The sequence below is a fragment of the Mastigoproctus giganteus genome, chromosome 12 (assembly GCF_048544385.1).
Source record: "Mastigoproctus giganteus isolate SK-2022 chromosome 12, ASM4854438v1, whole genome shotgun sequence".
Lineage (NCBI taxonomy): Eukaryota > Metazoa > Arthropoda > Arachnida > Uropygi > Thelyphonidae > Mastigoproctus > Mastigoproctus giganteus.
In genome coordinates, this window is record NC_143586.1 from 110086304 (window position 1) to 110113863 (window position 27560).

Genomic DNA, 27560 nt, shown 5'->3' on the forward strand with positions numbered 1-27560 from the left:
ATATCGGTGTAAATACACCATAGTTAACCCATATATTTGAGCTACGTATGTAGCGTGGAAGGCATTGTTTTAATTTTATCTCATAATGTGGTTGACTTCACAACAAGATAGCTACTATTGAATTACTTCAAATAAATAACGCTTCTCTAGTAGAGAAGACTACTGTTATTTATTTTCAGCGGTACCACCACCCAGACGATCGTTTCGAAGCTTTTTGGCTTCGTCATCAGTGGGCGGGCAGGTACCCAGGCAATACAACAAGCCATCTCAGTTGCGAAGTTATATCCACATTATGAGAGATGCCAAAAGGGTGTGGTGGTAATGTATTTGGAAAATTAAATGCACTAGGCATAATCCTTATGGGTTTTGAAATTTAACTATATAATATCGGTGTAAATACACCATAGTTAACCCATATATTTGAGCTACGTATGTAGCGTGGAAGGCATCGTTTTAATTGTATCTCATATACAATTGTATCACCCGCCCACTGATGACGAAGCCAAAAAGCTTCGAAACGATCGTCTGGGTGGTGGTACCGCTGAAAATAAATAACAGTAGTCTTCTCTACTAGAGAAGCGTTATTTATTTGAAGTAATTCAATAGTAGCTATCTTGTTGTGAAGTCAACCACATTATGAGATACAATTAAAACGATGCCTTCCACGCTACATACGTAGCTCAAATATATGGGTTAACTATGGTGTATTTACACTGATATTATATATTTAAATTTCAAAACCCATAAGGATTATGCCTAGTGCATTTAATTTTCCAAATACATTACCACCACACCCTTTTGGCATCTCTCATAATGTGGATATAACTTCGCAACTGAGATGGCTTGTTGTATTGCCTGGGTACCTGCCCGCCCACTGATGACGAAGCCAAAAAGCCTCGAAACGATTGTCTGGGTGGTGGTACCGCTGAAAATAAATAACAGTAGTCTTCTCTACTAGAGAAGCGTTATTTATTTGAAGTAATTCAATAGTAGCTATCTTGTTGTGAAGTCAACCACATTATGAGATACAATTAAAACGATGCCTTCCACGCTACATACGTAGCTCAAATATATGGGTTAACTATGGTGTATTTACACCGATATTATATACAAATTAACACGTGACACAGAAGCCTATAATAGATACAAGTTGATCTGTAACCAAGTTACAAAGGAGGTTAGGCAGGCGAAGGCAGATTACGAGAAATCTTTGGCAAGGGATGCAAAGAAAAACAGCAAAGAGTTCTTTACTTATGTAAACTCTAGAAGGAAGGGGATGAATCAGATTGGTCCACTTGATATTGATGGGTCAACTGTTGATGATCCTGCTCAGGTAGCTAACAAACTAAATGAATATTTTGCATCGACATTCACAATTGAGGAGTTATTCAGCAAGGGGAATGCCAGAGGTGTATTCAACTCTGGCAGTAAGCTAGAGAATCTTATAATAACTGAGAGTAAAGTGGAGGAGAAATTGTTGAAGATAAATACAAGAAAGGCACCTGGGGTGGATGGGATCTATCCAGTTATATTAAAGGAGGCAGCAAAGGAAGTAAGCAAACCCTTAGCCATAATTATGAGAGCTTCCTTGGACTCAGGGGAAGTACCCATGGACTGGAGATGTGCAAATGTGACCCCAATTCACAAAGGAGGATCAAAGGGCGACACAAGTAATTATAGACCTGTTAGTTTAACTTCTGTTCCCAGAAAATTAATGGAGGCACTGGTTAAAGAAGCACTGCAGGATCATCTAGACAAGACTTCAGTTATAGCTCGGACACAGCATGGTTTTGTTAAGGGGAAGTCTTGCCTGACCAATTTGATTGGATACTATGATGCAGTCACAAAAGAACTGGATGCAGGGAATAACTTTGATATTATATACTTGGATCTTAGAAAGGCTTTTGATAATGTTGCACATGGAAGACTGATGCACAAATTGGAGCAGTGTGGCATTGGAGGCAAATTGCTGCTATGGATAAAGTGGTGGTTGAGGGGGAGAAGACAGAGAGTGGTAATCAATGGACACTGCTCATCGTGGACTAATGTTATTAGAGGAGTCCCTCAGGGTTCAGTATTGGGTCCATTATTGTTTTCTGTATTTATAAATGATATTGATGATGGTATATCAAGCTTAATGTCCAAGTTTGCAGACGATACGAAGGTTGGCAGGGTTGTCAAGGACACTACTGACACTATGCTACTGCAACAGGATCTGGAAAGGTTGAGCAGATGGGCTGAGAGGTGGCAAATGAAATTTAACATTGACAAATGTAAAGTACTACATATGGGAAACAGCAACCCCAGAGCAACGTATCAACTCTGTGGTACTACAGTGGTAGAGAATGAAAAGGACCTTGAGGTGGTTGTGCAGGCAGATATGAAGTTTTCTGAGCAGTGTAGACGGGCTGCAAGAGTAGCTCATGGTGTATTGTCGATGATATATAGGAATTTTTCTAGCAGGGATAAGGAGGTGATTATTCCCTTGTATAAGGCAATGGTCAGGCCACACCTAGAGTACTGTATACAGGTCTGGAGGCCTCATTTCAAGAAGGATGTAGAGATGCTGGAACGAGTACAGAGAAGGGCAACAAGATTGGTGAATCGAACAAAGGGGTGCTCTTACGAAGAAAGATCTAAGTTTTGCAAATTACAGTGTCTGGAGACTAGGCACCAGCGAGGTGATCTGATAGAGGTGTATAAAGCCTTGAATGGTTTGAGCATTCTCAATGCTGATGGATTCTTCCTCTTGCTCAGAATAATCAACTGAGAGGCATAAATTCAAATTGAGGAAAGACAGATGTAGGATAGACGTGAGAAAATTTGCCTTTAGCCAGCGGGTGGTTGGTTGGTGGAACAGACTTCCATCCCTTGCCGTGGAGGTTGATAGCCTGAATAAGTTTAAGGCTCAGCTGGACAGGTATTTCGAACGAACAGAGGGGTGAAGTGGAAGTGGTTATTTTTTATTTATTTATTTATTTATTTATTTTTTTTTTTTGGCTGATGCTGCATAAGCTTGCTTTCTTGCATCATATGTCTCTACTAATGGTCATGCTAATATAATTTATTTGTGTATACCTTATTTTTGGATTGCCATTCCCAAAGTGTAAGTTCATGCATTTAGCAGCATTAAAACATAGCTGCTACTTTTCTGACCATCTTTGAAGTCTGCTCAAGTCATCCTGAAGGAGCACCTCTTGGCATTGATCATTAACGACTTTGCCAATCTTTACGTCATCTGCAAATTTTGACATCATGCCTTCTGTCCCTTTTTTGATGTCATTTATGAAAATGAGAAACATTGGAATTATGGAATATTTTTAAAGCAGTATCACAGAAGCAATGCATGTACAAAAACCATTAAGAAAATATTGATATGGAAGATGGCAAGATGGATGAATGCCAAGCTAGACCCTTTAATAGAGCTGAAAATGTTTGTGGGAAAGCCATAAAGTGATGAAAAGTACTGAAGCCTATAACTATTACAAGTTGATCTGTAATAGTACCATAACAAAGCTTAAGTAGCACACGCTTCTTGATTAGACCGGGGTTCGAGCCCGTCACCACCAAATACGGAGGATGCGAAAAGGTTAAGGAATGACCACCGCATATCCTGGAGCAATATGGCCTTAGTTGCTAATGCTCCTAAAAACCAAATAACAACAACAACAACAACATTGAGTACTTCACAATAATCTTTACAGACAAAAGCCCCTTGATAGTTTAGAAAGGTTGTATGAATGAGACTGAGTGGTACAAAATTAGCAGTTTTGAAATTACTAAAGATTGTTTATTAGAAAACTTTTGAACCTAAAGGCAAGTGAAGCCCCACAGGTGATGGCATTTACCCAGTAATTTTGAGGATGGTGGTGAGAAAGTGCATTGAAGCAGTAAGTATAATTATAGGAGCATCTCTGAACTTGGAGGAGATTATTTTGGATTGAAGCATCACTGTATCACCAACACTGATATTTTGCATAAAAATGGAATTTTGAAGGATACCTGATATGGGTTTTGATAAGGGAGAATAATGTGCAACTTACCTGGTCAGCAGTTTTGAGAATTGACTCATAAGCTGGATTTAAGAAATAATTTCAAGATTGTTTATTTGGATTTTATCAAAGAATTTGACTCAGTCCAAGATGAGAGGTTGCTGTATAAGCTGGAACATTCTGGGATCCTGGGTAAGATTCTAAGATGGATTGCAGAATGGCATCAGAGCAGTAGGCAGAGGGTTGTGAGCATCACCCCTCCTCCTGTCCTCTTTATACACATTTTCTCCCCATATTAAAATTCTCTGTCCCTTATGTCTGAGTAATACCATGTCTCTGACATCCCCACAATATCTACATTTGGTGACCTAGCCAGTATTTAAAAGATTTGTTTACTCTACTCCTAGAACTAGTGCACGCACGCACGCACGCACGCACGCACACGCACGCACACGCACGCACGCACGCACGCACGCACGCACGCACGCACACACACACACACACACACACACACACACCTGTTTTTGCTTTTAGTAACCTTAACACATGTATTTGTATTTTCCCCATGAAGACCTCCTTTTAGACCTTGTAATAATCTCTGACTGACACCTTGCTATTCAGGATGCTGTATGTTGCAGTAGAAGCAGTTCAAGAATCACTTCACCTCTGCTTGCAGCTGCCAATAATCTATTAGTCTGTGTATCCAGGTTTGCAGTTTTCCAAATTGTAAATCAATTTAGAACAGCATAAATTGTAAAATGTTATTCAAAACTGATGCAGAATGCTGCAGAATCACTTTACTGCTTGAAGGTCTTCATTAATATGTAAAGGTCTTCATTAATATGTGAAGGTCTTCATTAATAGATAAAGAAACTTATAGTTTTCTTTGAGGAACAGTAAACCTCAATTTAATGGACTGTATGGAGTTAAGACTTGTCAGTTAAGTCCAATTGGGCGAAGAAGGGATCGATATCTTATGGGACCTTATGGAAAAAACTGTGGCAGCAGGAGAGGATACCAGATGAGTGAAGAGAAAGTATACTTGTGCCAATCTATAAAGTAAAGGTTGATGTGCAGGAATGTGGGAACAACAGGGGAATAAAGTTAATGTCTCATTCGATGAAGATCTGGGAAAGAATTGTGGAAGGAAGGATAAAGCAGGAGACGGAAATAGGAGAGGAACAGTTCAGTTTCATGCCGGGAAGAGGAACAACAGATGCGATCTTTACTTTAAGGCAGGTCATAGAAAGGTCAGGGAGATGAAGTAGAGTTGCACATGGTGTTCAAAGACCTGGAAAAAGCATATGATAGAGTGCCCAGACAAGAGGTATGGAGATGTATGAGGGAGAAGGGTGCATCAGAAAAGTACGTAATGCTTGCGAAGGAAATTAGCATTAGCATTAGTAGAGGCATATGATGCAAGAAAGCAAGCTTATGCAGCATCAGCCAAAAAAAAACAAAAAAAAAACTTCCACTTCACCCCTCCGTTTGTTCGAAATACCTGTCCAGCTGAGCCTTAAATTTATTTAGACTATCAACTTCCACAACAAGGGATGGAAATCTGTTCCACCAACCAACTACCCGCTGGCTAAAGGCAAATTTCCGCACATCTATCCTATATCTGAATCTTGTAATCATCTGTTTTACCTCAATTTGAATTTATGCCCTCTCAGGTGATTATTCTGAGCAAGAGGCAGAATTCCATCAGCATTGAGCATTCTCAAACCATTCAAGGCTTTATACAACTCTATCAGATCACCTCGCCTGTGCCTAGTCTCCAGACACTGTAATTTGCAAAACTTAAGCCTTTCTTTGTAAGAGCAACCTTTTAATTCATTCACTAATCTTGTTGCCCTTCTCTGAACTCGTTCCAGCAGCTCTACATCCTTCTTGAAATGAGGCCTCCAGACCTGTATACAGTACTCAAGGTGTGGCCTGACCATTGCCTTATACAAGGGAATAATCACCTCCTTATCTCTGCTAGAAAAATTCCTGTATATCATTGACAAGACACCATGAGCTACTCTTGCAGCCCATCTGCACTGCTCAGAGAACTTCATATCTGCCTGCACAATTACCCCCAGGTCCTTTTCATTCTCTACCACTGTCAGTGTAGTACCACAGAGTTGATACGTTGCTCTGGAGTTGCTGTTTCCCATATGTAGTACTTTACATTTGTCAGTGTTAAACTTCATTTGCCACCTCTCAGCACATCTGCTCAACCTTTCCTGATCCTGTTGCAACAGCATAGTGTCAGGAGTGTCCTTAATAACCCTGCCAACCTTTGTATCATCTGAAAACTTGGACATTAAGCTTGATATACCATCATCAATATTATTTATAAATACAGAAAACAACAATGGACCCAACACTGAACCCTGAGGGACTCCACTAATAACATTAGTCCACGATGAGCAGTGTCCATTGATTACCACTCTCTGTCTTCTCCCCTTCAACCACCGCTTTATCCATAGAAGCAATTTGCCTCCAATGCCACACTGCTCCAATTTGTGCAGCAGTCTTCCATGTATAACAGTATCAAAAGACTTTCTAAGATCCAAGTATATAATATCAAAGTTATTCCGTGCATCCAGTTCTTTTGTGACTGCATCATAGTATCCAATCAAATTGGTCAGGCAAGACTTCCCCTTAACAAAACCATGCTTTGTCCGAGCTATAACTGAAGTCTTGTCTAGATGATCCTGCAGTGCTTCTTTAACCAGTGCCTCCATTAATTTTCCTGGGTCAGAAGTTAAACTCACAGGTCTATAATTACTTGTGTCAGCCTTTGATCCTCCTTTGTGAAATGGGGTCACATTTGCACATCTCCAGTCTATGGGTACCTCCCCTGAGTCCAAGGAAGCTCTCATAATTATGGCTAAGGGTTTGCTTATTTCCTTTGCTGCTTCCTTTAATATAACTGGATAGATCCCATCCACCCCAAGTGCCTTTCTTGTGTTTATCTTCAACAATTTCTCCTCCACTTCACTCTCAGTTATTACAAGATTATCTAGCTTACTGCCAGAGTTGAATACACCTCTGGCATTCCCCTCGCTGAATAACTCCTCATTTGTGAATGTCGATGCAAAATATTCATTTAGTTTGTTAGCTGCCTGAGCAGGATCATCAACAATAGAACCATTCATACTAAGTGGACCAATCTGATTTATCCCCTTCCTTCTAGAGTTTACATAAGTAAAGAACTCTTTGCTGTTTTTCTTTGCATCCCTTGCCAAAGATTTCTCGTAATCTGCCTTCGCCTGCCTAACCTCCTTTGTAACTTGGTTACAGATCAACTTATATCTATCATAGGCTTCTGTGTCACGGGTTAATTTATATGTATCCCATGCATTTTCTTCTCCGCCATATGTCTCATTAGTTCATCTGACATCCATTTAGGCCTAAACTTTGAACAATATTTCTTAGTTGGTATGTAAAGCCTAGTAGCTTCCAAGATAAGTTCTTTGAATGCTTCCCATTTTGAATTTGCTGTTGGTAACATCATCAGTTGGTCCCACTGTATAGAATTTAAATACTGTCTCAGACCATTGTAGTCGCCTTTAAGCAATAACCCTTAGAAAGCAATAACCCTTCCCTTAACCCCTGATGGTAGTTACCTCTTTGAGTAAATCCCACTTGAGCACACGGTGATCACTGCCACCTAGTGGTTCCTTTATATGCAGATTCTTAATGCATGAAGAATCACTACTGATAATAAAATCAAGAGTATTACTCCCTCTAGTTGCCTCCTGAACATGCTGATGTAGAAAACAATCATCCAATAAATCCACAAAAGCCTTGCTAGTGTATGAATGACCAACCCACAAATTCCAGTCAATATCTGGGAAATTAAAATCCCCGATTATAAGACTCTCTGATTTACTGGCCCACTCTGTTTCCCTGTACAGTTTGTTATTATACTCATCAGAGTCATTAGGCCTATAGCACACTCCTACTCTCAATTTTGATCTCCCAATGCTTATGTCAAACCAAACTGACTCGACACTGCACTGTCCAGCGATGTCGACTGGCTTCACTTCCTTTGATTTTATGTGTTTCTTAACTAATAGCATAACCCCCTCCTCCCTTCCTATCCTGTCTATCCTTTCTGTAGACGTTGTACTCCCTAAATTCCAGTTCTGCATTCCTTATATCTGTGTGACACCACGTCTCTGATATCCCAACAATATCCGCCTTTGATGCTTTGAGCAATACCTCAAATTCATCAAATTTAGTGACAAATGGGCCTGGAGTACTGAGGTCCATAGTTTAATAATTTTCAGATAGATATTTACAGTATACCCGGTATAAAATAAAATATAAGTACAAATTCAGTAGCTTTCGGAACACGTGTCCCTTTATCAACTGACAAATTTGAATACATTACAAGCAAAGTGTGGCACGTTACTCATGCGTCATTGTTGTAGCACGGACGTGTGCTGCCTTACGCCAGTGATCATCCATCAATAAAACGGTTGTCTCTAGGATGGGATGTATACGCATGCCTTTCTGGCGATTTAATGCCTTAGGGTTGTTTATTATGTTTAGTGACTCTAGCCATAGCCGGTGGCGAAAGTGTCGCGCGTGGTCCACTATCTCAAAGTCGCGCTTGGGGTCAAGATCGTGGTTGGTAGCCCAAAAATGTTCTGCAAGCGCGGACTGGTCAGTTTCGGCAAGCTGGATTGCTCTGTCGTGTTCCGTGAGGCGATCCTGGAGACGTCTCGATGTCTCACCTACGTAGCAACTGTTACAGGCCCTACAGGTGATACGGTACACTACATTGCTGCGTAAGACAGGTGTGACAGGGATCTTCACACTGGAGACAAGTGAACGTAGGTTCCTACCTGGTAATTGCACACATTTGATGTTGTAACTTCTCAGGATCTTCGAGATACGTCCTGACACTCCTGGATAGTACGGAATGTAGGCGGATGATATGCCGACTTGCTTCGGAGGTCTTGGGTTGGAAGTAAGTTCTTGTGCCTGTAACAAGCATCTGTTTAGTACATGGGATGGATAACCGCATCTGGTTAGGTCCGCCTTCACACGGGAGATCTCGTTACGTCTAATTGTGTCGGTGCTGGAATGGCTCCAGGCCCTGGAGAACAGGGTGCGGGCAGTGCTATTGAGATGGCTTGGAGTGTGGCCGGACCCGTAGTTGGTGAATTGACCGCACCACATGGGTTTGCGGTATACTGAGGTCTCTAGATGTGGGCATACGCGATGCACTAGCACGTCCAGAAACGGGAGCGAACCGTCCACCTCTGATTCTTCGGTAAACTTGATGAAATTGGATAGAGAGTTGAGGTATTCTAGTAGTACCGTTTCAGAACCACGTGGTATTATGGTAAAAATATCGTCGACGTATCTACACCACGTTGTAATAGGTGTAGGTGGGTTCTGGTGTATCTGCTTCTCCAGATCTTCCATGGCGATGTTAGCTACTACGGAACTGACAGGGGCACCCATAGCAGTGCCATGTACTTGTTTGTAGAGTGAGTCTTCAAAGGTGAAGATGCTGCTAGAGAGGCATAGGTTGAGGGCGGTACAGATGTCATCAGTGGATAGTGACGTCCTGGATTGGAGGCTTAAGTCGCTCTCAAGGAGCCTTCTGGCGCAGTGCACGGCCTGTTGGACGGGAATCGAGGTGAATAAAGAAACCACGTCAAATGATGCCATGACAGAGTTATCAGGGATTGAAATGTCCTTAATGATGTTAATGAATTCACTGCTGTTTTTAACGGTGTGAGATGTATTACCTATAAGAGGCGAGAGGAGGCTCGCGATGTGTTTGGACAGTTCATACGTTGGGGCACTGCAGCAAGACACTATAGGTCTGAGAGGAATACCCGGTTTATGGATCTTTGGTAATCCGTAGAATTGCGGTAGTTGGCAGCCAGTAGCATGTAGAAGATGGTGAGTCGCGGTCGGGATCTTCTTATCTTTAAGCCATGCGTGGACAAGTTTATTAACATTTGCTTCCAGACGTTTAAAGACTTTAACGGGAGGATCAGGTTCATATACGTTAGGATCGAGTAATAGGGCCAAGGCTTTCTCTCGGTAGGCTGATCGGTCCAGCACAACAGTCCGGCGCCCTTTATCCGCAGGAAGTACAACGATGGAGTTGTCTTTTCTTATAGATGACAGGGCGGCACGTTGGTGGTGGTTGAGGTTTGAGCACGTTTTTCGAGTGTTGCGGATTCAAATTTGTCAGTTGATAAAGGGACACGTGTTCCGAAAGCTACTGAATTTGTACTTATATTTTATTTTATACTGGGTATACTGTAAATATCTATTTGAAAATCATCAAATTTATTTACCAAACTCCTAGCTTTGGTGTACACACAAGTATACATGCACCTGTTTCTATTCTTAGTTACCCTAACACAACCCATTAATTTACTTGTACCGCAATGACTCCCAGAAGTCTCTGAAATATCCTGCATCTTGTTTTCCAGGCTTCTGCTCATTCCGATAGAAGCAGTGCAAGAATCACTTTCACCTCTGCCAGTGGCTACTGTTAATCTTTTAGTCCTTGTATCCCCCCCAAGCTAGCAGTTTTCCGACCCACCTAACACTGCCTCGATAGCATCAGGGAGCGGTGACTCAGGTTAATGATAGTGTAGGTATGACTGAGGGGTTCTCTGTAGTAGTTAGACTGTACCAGGGATCAGGTCTCAGCCCATATCTGTTCGATCTGGTAATGGATGTGTTGGCAAGAGACGGGAAGAGTAGAGCACCATGGAGTATGCTGTTCACGGATGATATAGTATTGTGCGAACCATCCCAAGGAAAGGTAGAGAAGAAATTGGAGGAAAGCGTTGGAAGAGAGGGGCATGAGGATAAGCAAAACAAAGACAGAATATATGGCATTGAATGGAGAAGATGAGAGTTCTATAAACTGCAGGAGGAAAAGCTACCATCAGTTTTGAAATTTAAGTATATTGGATCGAATGTTGAGAGGGATGGAGGATTGAGTGCAGAAATTCAGTACAGAGTGCAATGTGGATGGTTGAACTGGAGAAAGATGAGTGGGGTGCTGTGTGATAAGAAAGTAAGTTGAATGAAGGGAAGATTGTATAAAACTGTGGTTAGACCCGCATTGACGTACGGTGCTGAGACATGGGCGATTACAAGGGCCCAGGTGAAGAAGATGGAAGTGGCGGAGATGAGGATGCTAAGATGGATGTGTGGTGTGATGAGGAAGGACAGGATAAGAAATGACTACATCAGAGGTACGGTTAAGGTGGGCTTCTGAGTTAAAAAAAATAATGCTGGAATCTAGGTTGAGGTGGCTGGGACATGTGGAATGAAGAAGTGAGGAGTATGTGGGGATGAGGTGCGAAAAGTTGGAGGTGATAGGGAATAGGAAGAGGGGGAGACCTAAGCTGAGATGGAAAGACAAAGTGGCAGAGGATTTAAAAGAGAGAGGATGGAGGAGAGGGAAGCCCAGGATAGGGAGGAATGGGGGAAAAGAATTAAGGATGGAAACACCGACCCCATATAAATGTGGGAAGAAGGTGAAGATAAAGAAGAAGTTAAGTCCAATTATCTGTTAAATGTGAAAGAAATTATGTAGTCTTTAAAGCTGATACAATGGTAAGTGAAAGTGCTGTATTCTGAAAGAGCCATTAAAAATTTAATATTGTATTTTACTCTGATTATGTTGAGTAGAGGACCTTGAAATATAGCTTTGTCATATAGTGGCATTGGAAACTTTGACTAGAGCTTGCAGAGTCTGAAGAGCTCTAAAGTACCTTTACTGTATTCTCAGATGACACCTTGCTGATGATCTTACATACTCAACAGGCTGATTGAAGACATCATTGAGTTCCTGGAATTCTGCTTTATTTTGAAGATATTTTAACTGATGGCAAATACCAAGCTGAGTTGATTATGTGACCGGGTTTCATATGGACAGAAAGCTTAATTCAGTGGATGCTGTCTGTTATTTTTGAAGTCTTTTCTCTCTCTCTCTCTCTCTCTCTCTCTCTCTCTCTCTCTCTCTCTCTCTCTCTCTTCTGAAGGGTGTTTTTTTTTCTTTTTTTTGCTGATGCTCTGTAAACTTGTTTTCTTCCAGCATTTGCCACTACTAATACTAATATTAAAGTGTATTAAGTTTATGTTCTTTACAATGGGATGAGGGGATTTCTGTAATTGTGTTACCACTAGGTTTTCAGTAATGCATTTGGATATTTCACTGCGATACTCCTTACCTTTACCCCTTCCTTCCACTTACTTTTCATACAGGTTAAAATCATAAAATGCACTAGTTATGCAGTTGATCATAATAGCATTAGCATTAGCATATGATGCAAGAAAGCAAGCTTATTCAGCATCAGCCAAAAAAAAAAAAAAAAAAAAAAAACCCAACCACTACTCCCATTTCACCCTCCGTTCGTTCGAAATACCTGTCCAGCTGAGCCTTAAATTTGTTTAGGCTATCAACTTCAACAACAAGCGATGGGAGTCTATTCCACATACCAAATGCCCACTGGCTAAAGGCAAATTTCCGCACATCTATCTGACATCCGTCCTTCCTCAATTTGAATTTATGCCCTCTCAGGTGATTATTCTGAGCAAGAGGAAGAATCCCATCGGCACTGAGCATGCTCAAGCCATTCAAAGCCTTATACACCTCTATCAGATCACCTCGCCGATGCCTAGTTTCCAGGCTCTGTAATTTGCAAAACTTAAGCCTTTCTTCGTAAGAGCATCCCTTTGTTCCATTCACTAATCTTGTTGCCCTTCTCTGTACTCGTTCCAGCAGCTCTACATCCTTCTTGAAACGAGGCCTCCAGACCTGTATACAGTACTCAAGGTGTGGCCTGACCAATGCCTTATACAAGGGAATAATCACATCCCTGTCCCTGCTAGAAAAATTCCTGTATATCATTGACAAGACACCATGAGCTACTCTTGCAGCTCGTCTGCACTGCTCAGAGAACTTCATATCTGCCTGCACAATTACCCCCAGGTCCTTTTCATTCTCGACCACTGTCAGTGTAGTACCACAGAGTTGATACGTTGATCTGGGGTTACTGTTTCCCATATGTAGTACTTTACATTTGTCAATGTTAAACTTCATTTGCCACCTCTCAGCCCATCTGCTCAACCTTTCCAGATCCTGTTGAAGCAGCATAGTATCAGTAGTGTCCTTAACAACCCTGCCAACCTTGGTATCATCTGCAAACTTGGACATTAAGCCTGATACACCATCATCAATATCATTTATAAATACAGAAAACAACAATGGACCCAACACTGAACCCTGAGGAACTCCACTAATAACATTAGTCCACGTTGAACAGTGTCCATTGATTACCACTCTCTGTCTTCTGCCACTCAACCATCCCTTTATCCATAGCAGCAATTTGCCTGCAATGCCACACTGCTCCAATTTGTGCAGCAGTCTTCCATGCGCAACAGTATCAAAAGCCTTTCTAAGATCCAAATATATAATATCAAAGTTATTCCCTGCATCCAGTTCTTTTGTGACTACATCATAGTATCCAATCAAATTGGTCAGACAAGACCTGCCCTTAACAAAACCATGCTGTGTCTGAGCTATAACTGAATTCTTGTCCAGATGATCCTGCAGTGCTTCTTTAACCAGTGTCTCCATTAATTTTCCTGGAACCGAAGTTAAACTAACAGGTCTATAATTACTTGTGTCAGCCTTTGATCCTCCTTTGTGAATTGGGGTTACATTTGCACATCTCCAGTCCATGGGTACCTCCCCTGAGTCCAAAGAAGCTCTCATAATTATGGCTAGGGGTTTGCTTACTTCCTTTGCTGCCTCCTTTAATATAACTGGATAGATCCCATCCACCCCGGGTGCCTTTTTTATGTTTATCCTCAACAATTTCTCCTCCACTTTCCTCTCAGTTATTAGAAAATCATCTAGCTCACTGCCAATGTTTACTTCACCTACGACATTCCTCTTCCTGAATAACTCCTCATGTGTGAATGTAGATGCAAAATACTCGTTTAGATTGTTAGCCAACTGAGCTGGATCCTCAACTGTTGAACCATCAACATCCAGTGGACCAATCTGATTCATCCTTTTCCTTCTTGAGTTTAAATAGGTAAAGAACTCTTTTCTGTTTTTCTTTGCATCCTTTGCCAAGGATTTCTCATAATCTGCCTTTGCCTGCCTAATCTCCTTTGTGACTTGGTTAGAGACCAACTTATATCTATCATAGGCTTCCATGTCACCCATTAATTTGTATGTATCCCATGCATTTTTCTTCTCTGCCATATGTCTCATTAGTTCATCATTAGTTCAACCATTTAGGCCTGAACCTTGAACAATATTTCTTGGTTGGTATGTAAAGCCTGGTAGCTTTCAAGATTAGTTCCTTGAATGCTTCCCATTTTGAATTTGCTGTTGGTAACATCATCAGTTGGTCCCACTGTATAGAATTTAAATACTGTCTCAGACCATCATAGTCGCCTTTACGAAAGCAAAAACCCTTCCCTTTACCTCTGATGGTAGTTACCTCCTTGAGTAAATCCCACTTCAGCACACTGTGATCACTGCCACCCAGTGGTTCCTTTATCTGCAGATTCCTAATGCATGAAGAATCACTACTGATAATCAGATCAAGAGTATTACTCCCTCTAGTTGCCTCCCGAACATGCTGGTGTAGAAAACAATCATCCAATAAATCCACAAAAGCCTTGCTAGTGTGTGAGTGACCAACCCACAAATTCCAGTCAATATCTGGGAAATTAAAATCCCCCATTATAAGACTCTCTGATTTACTGGCCCATTCTATTTCCCTGTACAGTATCTTATTATACTCATCAGAGTCATTAGGCCTATAGCACACTCCTACTCTCAATTTTGATTTACCTATGCTTATGTCACACCAAACTGACTCGACACTGCCCTGTCCATCAATGTCGACTGGCTTCACTTCCTTGGATTTTATGTGTTTTTTAACTAATAGCATAACCCCTCCTCCCCTCCTGTCCTGTCTATCCTTTCTATACACATTGTACTCCCCAAATTCCAGTTCTGCATTCCTTATATCTGTGTGACACCACGTCTCTGATATCCCAACAATATCTGCCTTTGATGTTTTGAGCTATACCTCAAATTCATTAAATTTATTTACTAAACTCCTAGCATTGGTGTACACGCAAGTATACATGCACCTGTTTCTATTCTTAGCTACCCTAACACAACCCATGTGTTTACTTGTACCGCAATGACTTCCAGCAGTCTCTGAAATATCCTGCATCTTGTTTTTCAGGCTTCTGCTCATTTCAATAGAAGCAGTGCAAGAATCTCTTTCACCTCTGCCAGTGGCTACTGTTAATCCATTAGTCTTTGTCTCCCCCCAAGCTAGCAGTTTTCCGACCCACCTAACACTGCCTCGATAGCATCAGCAAATATTCTTGCACCCTTTCTATTTAAGTGTATCCCATCCCTGTAGAAGCAATCTCTCCTGTTAACAAGTGCATTCCAGGCTGAAAAAAATTCTACCCCTTGATCCTTGCACAATCTTTCCAGGGCTGAATCGATCGACAAGGCTCTCATCATATACTCCCTCCTATCGTGTCTGGGCAGAATTGCAGACACTTTCAAATGCATATGATCAACTGCATAAGTTGTTTTTACCAGTGCTAATGATATCACTGAATTCATTATTAAAAGAAAACTTTGTTAATGAGGAATCAGATTAATTGGTCTCATTTTGCTCAAAATACAGTGAGATAATTTATACCTAAACACATGCTGCAAAATTAGGACTGTAGTAATTGTATTAGTGGAGAAATGTGCAGCACACATAAGCAATTATGCACAGAATTTTAATGACTTAATCCTGGATTTTTGGAAAAAAACTTTGGTTTTTGCAATCTTTGAAAATATTTTCTGGTGCTGTCTCTAGCTCATTATGAATCACTCAGGTATTTGGAATGTAATTATAGCTAATTAAAAGTCTTTCTGTTTGTCCATTCATAAATATTGTTTTTTTTTTTTTTTTTGGTAGTTGTTGGCGCATAGGCTTCTGTGGCCATAATGCACCTCCCAAGGTTTTTGCAGTACTTTGATCCAAGCCCTAGGCGGGAATCGAACCCGCGACCTTTGGGTTGCCAGGCAGACACTTTACCCACCTGGCTAGCCCGGCCGGCCAAATAATAAGTACCTTTCAGTGTGAATATAAGAATATGTGAAACAAGTCTATTTATGACAACATGATGTGTATCCTCTTTTTAACTTGCTTATACAGTTGGACCTCTCTTTAAAAATCTTCCATATAGCGAATTTTTCTATGTAGCAAACTTTTTTGATTTCCCCTTAGTCATTACATAGAAAATAGGTTCTATATAACGAAGAAAATTTCCGTATAACGAACTGATTTTTAGAGATCCGGGTACGCATTTGTTCGCACCTCTAGCCTTTAGGCAATAGAGTGCTGTAGAAAGCATGAATTAAGAGCTAAAAAGATTAAGAATTAATCCCTTTAGCTTTTAAGAGCTAAGGAATTAATTCCACAAATTAAGAGCTAAAACATTTTGCAATTTAGTGGTGCCCGTAAAACCTTGCAGGAAGAAACTGGCCAACCACGGTGTGGAGTAGAAAAAGATGGAAGGTTTTGGGCTAGGGCTTTACCCAGTAGTGGGTCAGCAATCGCTAAAAAGAAGAAGTAAAACCTATAAATCCTGTACACTACTGTACCAAGAAGTTGCACTGGTCAACTGCTATCTATGTTACAGCCATTGGCAAAGATTTAAAATATATTCCCGATGCGGATAATATGCCGTGCTCAACCTGTGTTCTACTATTGCACTCTATTAGAGAATTAGGAAAGAGTGATTTTCCTTTATCCCGGAAATTCATCTGTTGTTTCGAAGAAATGAGTCATCCACGCTTTCACTAAATTTCACCTGCCTCTGTTTACATTGTAGGTACAGGTGGTCCCTAATTTCAGTTTTGGTTTAGCTGCTGTGCAAGTAACCTTACAGTGTCTAAGAGGAATTCCTGGAGTGTAGTGGGAAAAAGTGGAAGTGCTTAATAGTGTAGATCGGGCATTAAAAAAAAAAAAAAATTGCTTTAAAATTTAGTATTCCTGTCAGTAGTGTGTTAACCATTCTGAAAAACCGTGTTTCGATTCTCAAACTGTTTGAGGAAATGGAACCCAGTTGGAAGCGTGCAAAATTATAACTGTATAAAGATGTAAATGAAGCAGTTTTTAAGTGGATGAAGTTGATTCGAGAATAAAACGTTCCAATATCAGGGCCATTAATAAAAGAAAAGGCTATGGAGTACACATCTTTTCTGGGACATAAAACATTTCATGCCAGTTCTGGTTGGCTGGACAAATTTAAAAAAATGACGTGGCTTACTCAAAAAAGTTATTTCTCATGAAAGTGGAGTTACAGTCAAAGAAGACTGTACCCATTGGAAAGAAACAGTTTGAAAAAAAAAAAAAATTGAACAGTGGATTTTAAATTTTGATAGAAAGATTATTATTATAATTATTAGCCATATGGTGCAAGGAAGCCTGAGGCACTGCACCAGCAAAAAAAAATTTCCGAGTTACCCTGAGAGAGAGAGAGAGAGAGAGAGAGAGAGAGAGAGCAAGAATCAGAAGTAGAAAAAAGTGATATCCCACTCAGGACCCTGGGTGTGCCACGCCCATACTCACATTAGGTGTGAGCCCCTGGGGTTATGACAAAAGAAAACAGTAAAATTGTGTTGATTGCTGACAACTTCCCTGCCCCCCTTCATTTGGTAATTTCGAAAAATTACAAGTGTGAAGCTTGTTTTCTTCCTTCCGAATACCACGTCTAAACTGCAGCCAGTGGACCAAGGCATTATCAAGAATTTCAAAATGCACTACTGAAGGTGCATACTGAAAAAAAATTATATTGAGAATAGAAACCAATCAACCTGTAGATTCTGTTATAGATTTGTGGATGTGCATATCAGAGTTGGTGAAAGTGTGGAGTCAAGATGTGACAGAAAAATACGATTAAGAATTGTTTGGCAAAAGCAGGGTTTGCTAAAATGCCAGTTAACAGTGATGAGAGGGATGCACTGCTACAAGACATTGAGTAATCTTCGGAAGAGTTCCAAGCTAGGTTTCATCAGTGGAGAAATTGTTCTTGACAAATTTTTAGGAGTTGATAATGATGTCATAGTAGCTGAATATCCGAGTGACTCCAACATTTTGGAGCATATTTAAAGAACTAGTGACAATATCAATGATGAGTTGGATGAAAATGAGGGCAACAAATGGCATGAGAGCAATAGCAATATTAAACCTTCCAGACAAGAAATGTTGACAGCATTTGAAACTTTGTGTCGAGGCCTTCAGTGTGAAGAAAATGTGCCAGAAAATAATTTGAATGTTTAAACAAATGTGAACATTTTTATGAACGGTACACAGTAGAATCCAGTGTACAACAAAAAATAACCAAATACAGTGTGTTTCAGAAATGATGGCCAATAATTTAAAGTTGAAAAGTACAAACTAAAATAAGCAAAAAAGTCTCAGTGAACGTTGGGCCGCAAATGAACTGTTTTCGAGATAATGCACATTTTCTGTTAAGATCCGCCACTGACTATGGGAGCACTAGTTTAGCAAAAAGCTGTGAATCCTTTGCTAAGGGTGGTTTATTAAACATAAGATAATACATTTTTAATTTTTGGTTTCAACACCACAGGATTTTACAGATGTTACAGGATGTTACAAAAGGTGTTCAAAATGCTGTCCTTGCATCCGTATGCAGTTTTGTAGTCTTCTCTGCATTGAATTGCGAATCCTCTCAGGCATTCCTGGGTCATATCTGATTTTCTGAAAGGCTCCTTCAACCTGACGCTGCAATACCTCAACTGTGTTAATGTCAGAAGTGTACACCAAGGTTTTTACATGACCCCCAGATACAAAAATCCATAGGGTTTAAGTCTGGTGATGTGGGAGGCCACGTTACAGGCCCACCTCTACCTATCCACCGCAGATCATACTTTATAGTTAGATACCGAGTCACAGCTCGAGCAAAATGTGCCGGTGTGCCATCAGGTATAAACCACATATTCTGGTATTGCTGAAGTGGAACATTATCATCATGTGGTCCAATTAGACAGTCTCCTAGTAGTCTTCCCAGACATTCAACGAGAAACATTGCTGATGTTGTGACTTGTGAATTGCATTAGAATTTTCGTCAGACCAAATGCGACAGTTATGAAAATTAAAAATACCCATCACAAGTAAACCCAGCTTCGTCAGTGAACAAAATGTTTAAAAATTGGGGGTTCAGGACATACTGTTGTTGCATCCACTGGCAGAAGTTCACTCTGGGAGGGTAGTGTGTATTGCTGAGACCTTGTACACACTGGATATGGTAGGGGTACAGTAATTGGCAATGTAAAATTCGCCACACATGCTATAACTCAGTAACTAAATTTCGACAAGGAGGGCTGCTCTGCAAGAGCAGCCCTCCTTGTCGAAATTCCTGGATTTTGTTCTATTCTTTCTAACACCCTTTCCTCAACTGTTATGCTTCTGGGTCTAGCTGCTCGTACTCCATGTGCGAAGCACCCATGTTCTCTAAGGCATTGATGTACCCTGATGAATGTGTGCCTGTTGGGCTGCCTTTGCCTGGGAAATGCTTCTTGGTACAAACATGCAGCCTCGAGTGCACTGCCATTGGCTTTACCACACATGAAGTGCATGCCCACATACTCTTCATTGCTGTAACCTTTTTCCATGTTGACTATCCTATGCAAGAACTAGTATGCCTGCTATGTCTTAGAGCATTGAGAGAGTGGAAAAGGAGAGAATGAGCATAACCTAACCTAAACAAACAAGTCAGTGATGGATCCCAACTCTGTACAATTGACATTGTCAGTGGTGGATCCCAACTCTGTACAATTGACACTGTCAGTGGTGGATCCCAACTCTGTACAGTTCACATTGTCAGTGGTGGATCCCAACTAGAAATGAGCAATATCTTGAAAATGATTCACTTAAGGACCTATGTTTACTAGGCTTTTTTTGCATATTGTAGTCTGTACAGTTCACCTTTAAATTATTGACAATCACTTTTGAAACATGCTGTATTTTACGACATAATTCTTAAAAGTGTACTAATATATTGTGCGCATCATGTAAGTAATCATTTCTTAATATGTATATATTAATAAATTAATTGTTTTAAAATGTTAGAAAATTTATCATTCCCACTTATTTTTGATTTTTTTCCAATCCTTTACTATATTTCTGAATTTACAGTATTTTTTGCTGTTGAAAAGGTCATATTTCTTTATAACAAAATTTCTGTTTAAAGAATTTTTTCAAGGGAACTATCAATTTCATTATATAGAGGTCTGAACTGTAGTTTTCTTTACTTCTTTGAAGATTTTTGAGCTTTGCTTTTAGAAGCAGAGCTATTTTTCTTCTCTTTCTTTTTTCTTTTATTCTGGTTTTGGATTAATTGTTATTGGATTTGGTAGACTAATAAAAATGTATTTAAAGTGTTAGTCATATAGTCTCTAAAATAACACTGAAACCTCCACTTATCATGAATTACATCATCCTAACCCCTTCCTGAACATTATTATTTATCCTCAGCTTAATGTGCCATTCTTTGAAAGTTTTATGTTTTGTTGTCATTCCACCCTTCCCCATCACTGTGCTTAAAGGGCTGACTGATTCATTATCTATAGGATGTGATATGGAAAAATTTCACTGTGTTGGATAAAAAATGTTTCTAAAAGAGATCAACAGTCTTTTTTTTTTTAAATATGAATCTTATGAGACTTAAAAGTGCACCGAAGTTCTTTTTTGAAAAGGGAAACTAAACACAGAGTCTGCTACAATAGTTTTAGAGTTATTGAAGAATTTGTTTAGAACTATTTCTGGATTTATAGCCTTTTTCTTGATAAAAATTGTCATTTATTTTCGTGTAACCCATTTTCTTGTAAATATTTTCTGTAGATGATATTCTGTTATACTACCTTAATAAATATGCAGTGGGTAGCTAATAATTTAATTTATTGAATTTTTTCTTTAGATTTACATTTGAAAATTTTGAGTGAAAACAGTGGATGTCCAGGAGCTTGTCAAGTCATTAGTTGGGTTAGAGGATGCTTTGATGCTCTCGATAAAAAATATGTATTGTATCCTTTTTTTTCCCCTCTTGTTTTTGGTGAATAATTATATGACATTGATTTATAATAATACAGCAGAATCTCATTACACCAAGCTTACTATGTTGAGAGTTTTAATAAAAAAAAAAAAAAAGAGATATTTCTGGCAAACCTCTGTATATCAATCTTAATTAATTTTTTTATACAGTTTTATAGAGTACATTTTTAATCAAACTGATATATTTTTTGGTAGCCTCTCTTGTCTTTTCTATCAAACAAATTGTAAGGTATTTAATAGAACAGATGAAAAGGTGGATTAGAGGAAAACTTCCACCTGGGAAACAGAAGTTAAAGGGGACAGAGGTCACTCCTGTGGAAGGAGCCCATCCTCCAAGAGCAGAGAGAGAGAGAGGGAGTTTTGTTGGGATGGGTAGTGGGGAGGAAACAGGTATTGAAGGTGAGTAAAGTCATAGAGCCAGGGTGCCCCACATGTGGAGGATATCGCACTGTAAATGTACGGTACTTCTTTATTTTGAATCCCACACTGGCCAGACCGTATAAAGCCAGTGTCTGCAGGTCCCTTGGGGAAAGGGGGCATGGCATCAGCAAGGCAGGGGAGTTTTCTGATTGATTGTCCTCCCTTGCAGCTTAATTGGGGGCCTGTCAGAACAAAACATACTCCACATGTACTCAGTTCACCTGCACACTTGTCATTCTTACATATAGACAAGTACACTTTTTTTTATATCATATATTTAGATGCAGACTAATTATCAAGACATATTACACCACATTATCTCACACACATTTGCCATCACCATTCAACTAGAGAGGATATAAGTGCCACCTAAATATGGACAACTACCAAGACAGTCATTTTTTTTTTTTTTTTATTATATACATAATGCTAATTACAAGCATTCACTCAGTCACCGCAAGTTTACATAGGTGACCTGGCATGCACACACATTTAAACAGCTTAACCTACAAGAATGGAAGAGAGAGAGAGAGAGAGAGAGAGAGAGAGAGAGAGAAAAATATATATATATATATTTATTTTTTTTAAACATTCAGGGTACAACAATTTAAATGATCTACAGTTATTGGACATTCTCATGGACTTGCTATTCTCACACACTTATACACTCAGAATAGTACCCTGAATACGATGGCAAACACATTAATATATGCATACATACATGCATTCCCTCACGCACACACACACACATACACATACATTTGGATATTCATTCACACTCTGGAATGGTGAAACACATTGCGTGGGGGGGGGGGGGCAGTAATCTTTATCCATTAAGTATTATTACTTTTGCAGCTCTCGATCAAGCCAAACATGCAACCACCCATACAAACTGCTCATGTTCAATGGAAGAAACAGCCAAGGCAGAAACAGTAACTCTTATAAATACTTGCATTCATTTTCACAAATTTGGACATTCACCACTCTCTGGAATGGAGAACACATTGGAAGAGATAGCCCGTATCCATCAGGTATATCAGTTGAACAGTTCTCAGTCACGTTCACATTTTCGATAGTGACTGAGATCTCCAATAAAGCATAGACTGTCATACACGCTCACTGTCATTTATACAACTGCCCACACAAACCAGTGCCCATGGCCAAGCTCAATGGAACTAGCCAAGGCAGGAACACACACACACATGCCTTTGCCCAAAAATATGCACTCATTCACAGAGCCCTACACACATGCAATCAACATTTATTCATGTCATCCATTTATACTAATTATTCATAAACATACATTACATTTACCAAATATAAATGTCAACCATAATCATAGGCATCCTACCTGTGTGGGAAACACATTCTGACAGACCAGGCTCATTGAGGTTTGTCTAAGGTTGTGTGTGTATGTCATAATTGGATAGTTGTGCTTGTCAAAGTAGGGTGAGTTGTCACAATCTGGGATATCATAACATGATTACTTCTTGACTCAAATACTTTTTGAGCAAAGATGGAGAGGGCCATGTAATGCATTTCATCAGAGATTAATAGATGCTCGTCTCTACGATTAATGGGTCAAGTCAATACCTTCATCAATGCTATTGATGAAGGTATATCAGACTCTAACTACACACGAGAGGCACAAATTCAAATTGTGGAAGGATGATTTGTATAATAGATGTGAGAATGTTTTGCCATCGGCCAGTGGGTGGTTGATTGTTGTGAGAAACTTCCATCTGGTATTGTGGAGGTGGGGCAGTTTGAATAAATTTAAGGCAGAACTAGATCATCAGTAAGAAAACTCCCCTTTGCACATCATTATAACAATGAATTTAACAGTTCAGTTTATAGAAAACCACAAAGCTCCATGAGCTATGGCAAATAAAGTGGGAGCAGAAACCAGAGGTCTGGTTACCAAACAGTTTCTACCATGGGTGGCAATTGTTAGTCCAAAGCCACCTAAGTGGTATGCCCCTGGACTTTTTGCAACATTTATATTGACAGGTCACAGCTCCCTAAAGGTGAAACTAACCTCCTTAGGCCTGACTGATGACCCAAACTGCACCTGTGGCGAGAGTGAAGACTGGGCACATATTCTATATGAATGTATAATATATGACATCCCCAGAACAGAGCTAATAGCACAGATTGGCCCTCTTCCCAGGGGAGAAGAACATCTGTTCATCATAGAAGAGTCAAATTATAAAGCCTTTACATCTTTCACACAGAAAGTATTCGAAATGCGCAGAACTATCCAAAGAATGGCAATTCAGCCCCCCAGAAATTAATCAATAATCAATAGTTAAAATTGCCCAAGTTTCTCATCACGCCCAGATGATAGCTTAAAAACTGTCAGGATAGCAGTATTCTACACCCTGACGGAAACCTGACATGACAAACCTCCCAGGACTACCCTGCCATGTGTAGGAACCTGGGGCCCCATGCCAAATAAGTAACCACGTAGGGGAGGGAGATGTACAGGCAGCCAGGGAAGCAGATTAGCTGAAAAATATCAGTAAGCTAGTAGCAAAGGGATGCAATGTAGAATGAAAGAAGAATGAATGAATGAGAATGAAAGATAGAATGAATAGGCTGGACACCGAGTGAACTAGGAATAGAGTGAATGGAAATGAGTGGAAGAGCAAATGTAATTGGCCGAAAGAATACAAAGTTAAAAATAACTTAGATTATTTTTTGTATACAAACAAACATTTACTAACGACACAAAAACTATCACTGCATTCTTCCCTGGCCTGCAAAAAACTTGAGGCTAGGCCTGCACCACAACTGAAGAATAATAGTGAGTTGAGGTGCCCAGAGAGGGCAGTGCAGAAAGCAACAGACGAATAAATGAAATGAAAGCTAGAAGAATGAATGAAAGTGTAAGTGTGTGAGAAAAAGAACACAAACTATAAATGCTACAGTTAAGTACACACTTAACCCTAGTTTTAAGTAGTATTTAAATTTACATTACACATCATTGCATCCTCCCCCCCTGGTGTGTGAGAAAAAGATGAATGAGTGAAAAAAAAAAAAATATATATATATATATATGAAACTTGAAAGAAAAGAAAAAAAAAAAAAGAAAAAAAGTATAAAAATAGAATGCAAGTAAAGTGAGAATGCGGATTATGAATGAAGTAAATCTGTCTCTCCTATCCCTTCGCCTGGTGGGTTAACCGCTACCAACTAACATATCCCACCCCCAGAGCAGGATGGGCAGCTTGCCCTTCCTACCAGATTTAACACTGCTTGGACATCATGCCGACGAAGACATTCTGTGGCTTTGCTGCCAACATGCCATTGGCGATCTGAACTGGGTACTCCAACCTGGTTCTCTTTAAAACCCCATCCCTGGGCAGGAGAGGGAGGAGACAGGTCTCTGTCTCCTCTCCTCCCTGCCTACCCCCATACTTTGCCTGGTGGGGCTCGTCTCCACTGACCTCTTTGAGGATGCCTACTCTATCATCCCCATTCTTCTATCTGTTTCCTCCCCAGTCTTCAGTCTCCTTCCCCCTTCTCTCACTAAACCAACCAAGTACACCCCCTTAACGGCGCCTCCGTAGCCAGGTGGGAAGGAGCAGCAGTGCGTAGCACACGCTTCTTGATTAGACTGGGGTTCGAGCCCATCACCACCAAATACGGATGATGCAGAAAGATCAGGGAATGACCACCGCATATTCCCGGAGCAATATGGCCTTAGTTGCTAATGCTCCTAAAAACCAAATAACTAACTAACTAACAAACACCCCTTAACAATGTCACCAAATTCTAATCAATGTCTAAATTCTACCGTTTTCTTGTAAATCTCTTTTGGCCAAATTATAGCGTGTACCCCTTTTTTTAGGCTTTCCATTGAAATCCTTGGAAATTAAGTGGTGGAGCCTGCCAGAGTACTTAAATAATCTACTGGGTGCCTGACCTGCCTCCTCGTGGCAGTGTGGGCAATGGTGTGTCCCAATAGTGGCCCAATGGCTAAATGGTCAGAGAAACAACAGAACATAATGCTACACAACAGACCACTCCCCACACACTTTTAAATCTCTGTACTCCATAGAGTTCTGTGTCACTCACAAAGAATACAACACGGAGATGGGGAAACCCCTGGTGCCGTCGGACAACCAACACACTTTACACTTGTAGAAAACCAACATTTTATTCTTAAACTTTCAGGCAAATCCACCAGCAGTAAAAACAGGCATTATCAAAGGCTTCTTCGATTTAGGGTGTTTAGAATGTGCTCCTCTGACACTCTTGGTCAAGAACTTAATACTCTTAAGATCTAACCTTAAGAATAACTTATACATAGAGAGGCTGATCAATAGAGTAACAGAAAACATCATTGCTAATTTCTACACATCCCATCCCATCCCAAACAAACCCCCTATACCATTCTCAGTTCATATTCCCATTCCACCCTTGTATTGGTAACTTGTTAACAGGAAAATGGAATGATGTTGATGTGTGTTTCGCTTGGTGTCGAAACTCAAAACAACTCTATTCTTCAGGCCCTCCGTTCCCTTCCCAAGAGATATGGTTTACTGTTTTGATTGTGTATAGTTTATGCAGTGCCTAGCCTACTTAGCAAATGCTGTGTAGGCCAGACACTACATGAACTAAAGAAGAGAATAGTGAACATCCATCATATCAGAAGGAATATGCAGTAAAGTGCCACTCCATTACGGAGGGCTATGGGTTCAACAGCAGAGAACCTAAGGTTTTCAGTGGCCCATCAGCAGAAATGGCAGGACTTTGCAGAAGTTTTCCTCACTAGGGATGGTCATCCTATTCCAGAGAAGAAGACTGTCCAAACATTTCTAGTAAATATGCAAGTTAATTGCTTTTTATTGCTAGCAAAAATGCACAAAGACATCTGACCATGGAGCAATATTAGTAAAAAACAACAGGCAAGCTCGCTCATGCTTGGGTGGTATGGGACTAGTGAGATTACTCTTGAAAATAATGAGCCTGTATTAACTGTTTGTTTAAGATAAAAATCTGTGATTTTCTATACCTTCCTAAATATAAACAAATTTTACTGAGTGTAGGTTTTATATATTTTTTCCAAGAGTTATTTTATGAGGGAATCTATCTGATTGAATACCAGCATGTTTAGAAGAAACACATTTAGAACTTTTAATTCATAGTGATGCTAACATGGAAATGTGATGGGTAGTGATGCTGTGAAGCTTGGAATTATGTGCTTGTCTAGTTCAAGTTATTATAGAACCCTAATATCTTTTTTTTTTTTTTTTTTATGTAAACCCCAAACACGAGAGGTATTTGGAACCTATAGAACTTAGTACAGTCAGTCCCCGTATAACATGTGTTTACACTACACGAATTCAATAATAACGATTTATAAATAGGGGAACGATATCTTATATAACACGAACTGAATTCGCTTATGCACGATTCGCCTTTGTGTTTACAAGAAATGGCAGTCGAACGCGGAATCACCCCAACTGAACGCAACATGATAGGAATGAAGAGAAGATTCTGAAAATGTATTTATGTTTTTTTATATTGAAGGGGAAACACATAATAACGTAAAAACCAACACAATTCCAGCTATCGGTATAATCGGCAAATTTGGAACCTGTTATAAATCGCAAATGCAATTTATAACAGATTACACTAGCAGAAACGCAACTGGAAATTGTTTTTATTGTTTTATGGTAGTAACCCCTAGAAATGTGCTTTAGTAAAATGTGAGGTGTTAATAGTGTATCTCTGCATTTACGGTGTTGTTTATTCAGTTGCTACATGCGCTCAGCTTTGTTTATGTGTATCAAGCGTGCCTCCTCGTTTTGTAATTGTGCTTTATTCCCTAGAAATGAGTAAAATACTTCAAAGGTGTGAAAAGGAAGTGTCATGGTGAAGACACTGCAGATTCAGAGAGAAAAAGAAAAGCAATATCGATAAACAGAGGCGGACTGGGTCAAAATTTCTTACCCGGGAAAATATATAGTGGCCT

General features: G+C 39.9%; 1 protein-coding gene across 1 annotated transcript in view; it reads left to right on the plus strand.

Annotated features, from left to right (window-relative positions):
- Positions 1-27560, plus strand: part of LOC150077337 (HORMA domain-containing protein 1-like) — a 578215-nt gene that overhangs the window by 95396 nt on the left and 455259 nt on the right. Inside the window, exon 4 of the mRNA XM_090385860.1 lies at positions 21024-21124. Within this exon, the coding sequence (XP_090241986.1) occupies positions 21024-21124 (101 nt within the window). The remainder of the gene's footprint in view (positions 1-21023; positions 21125-27560) is intronic.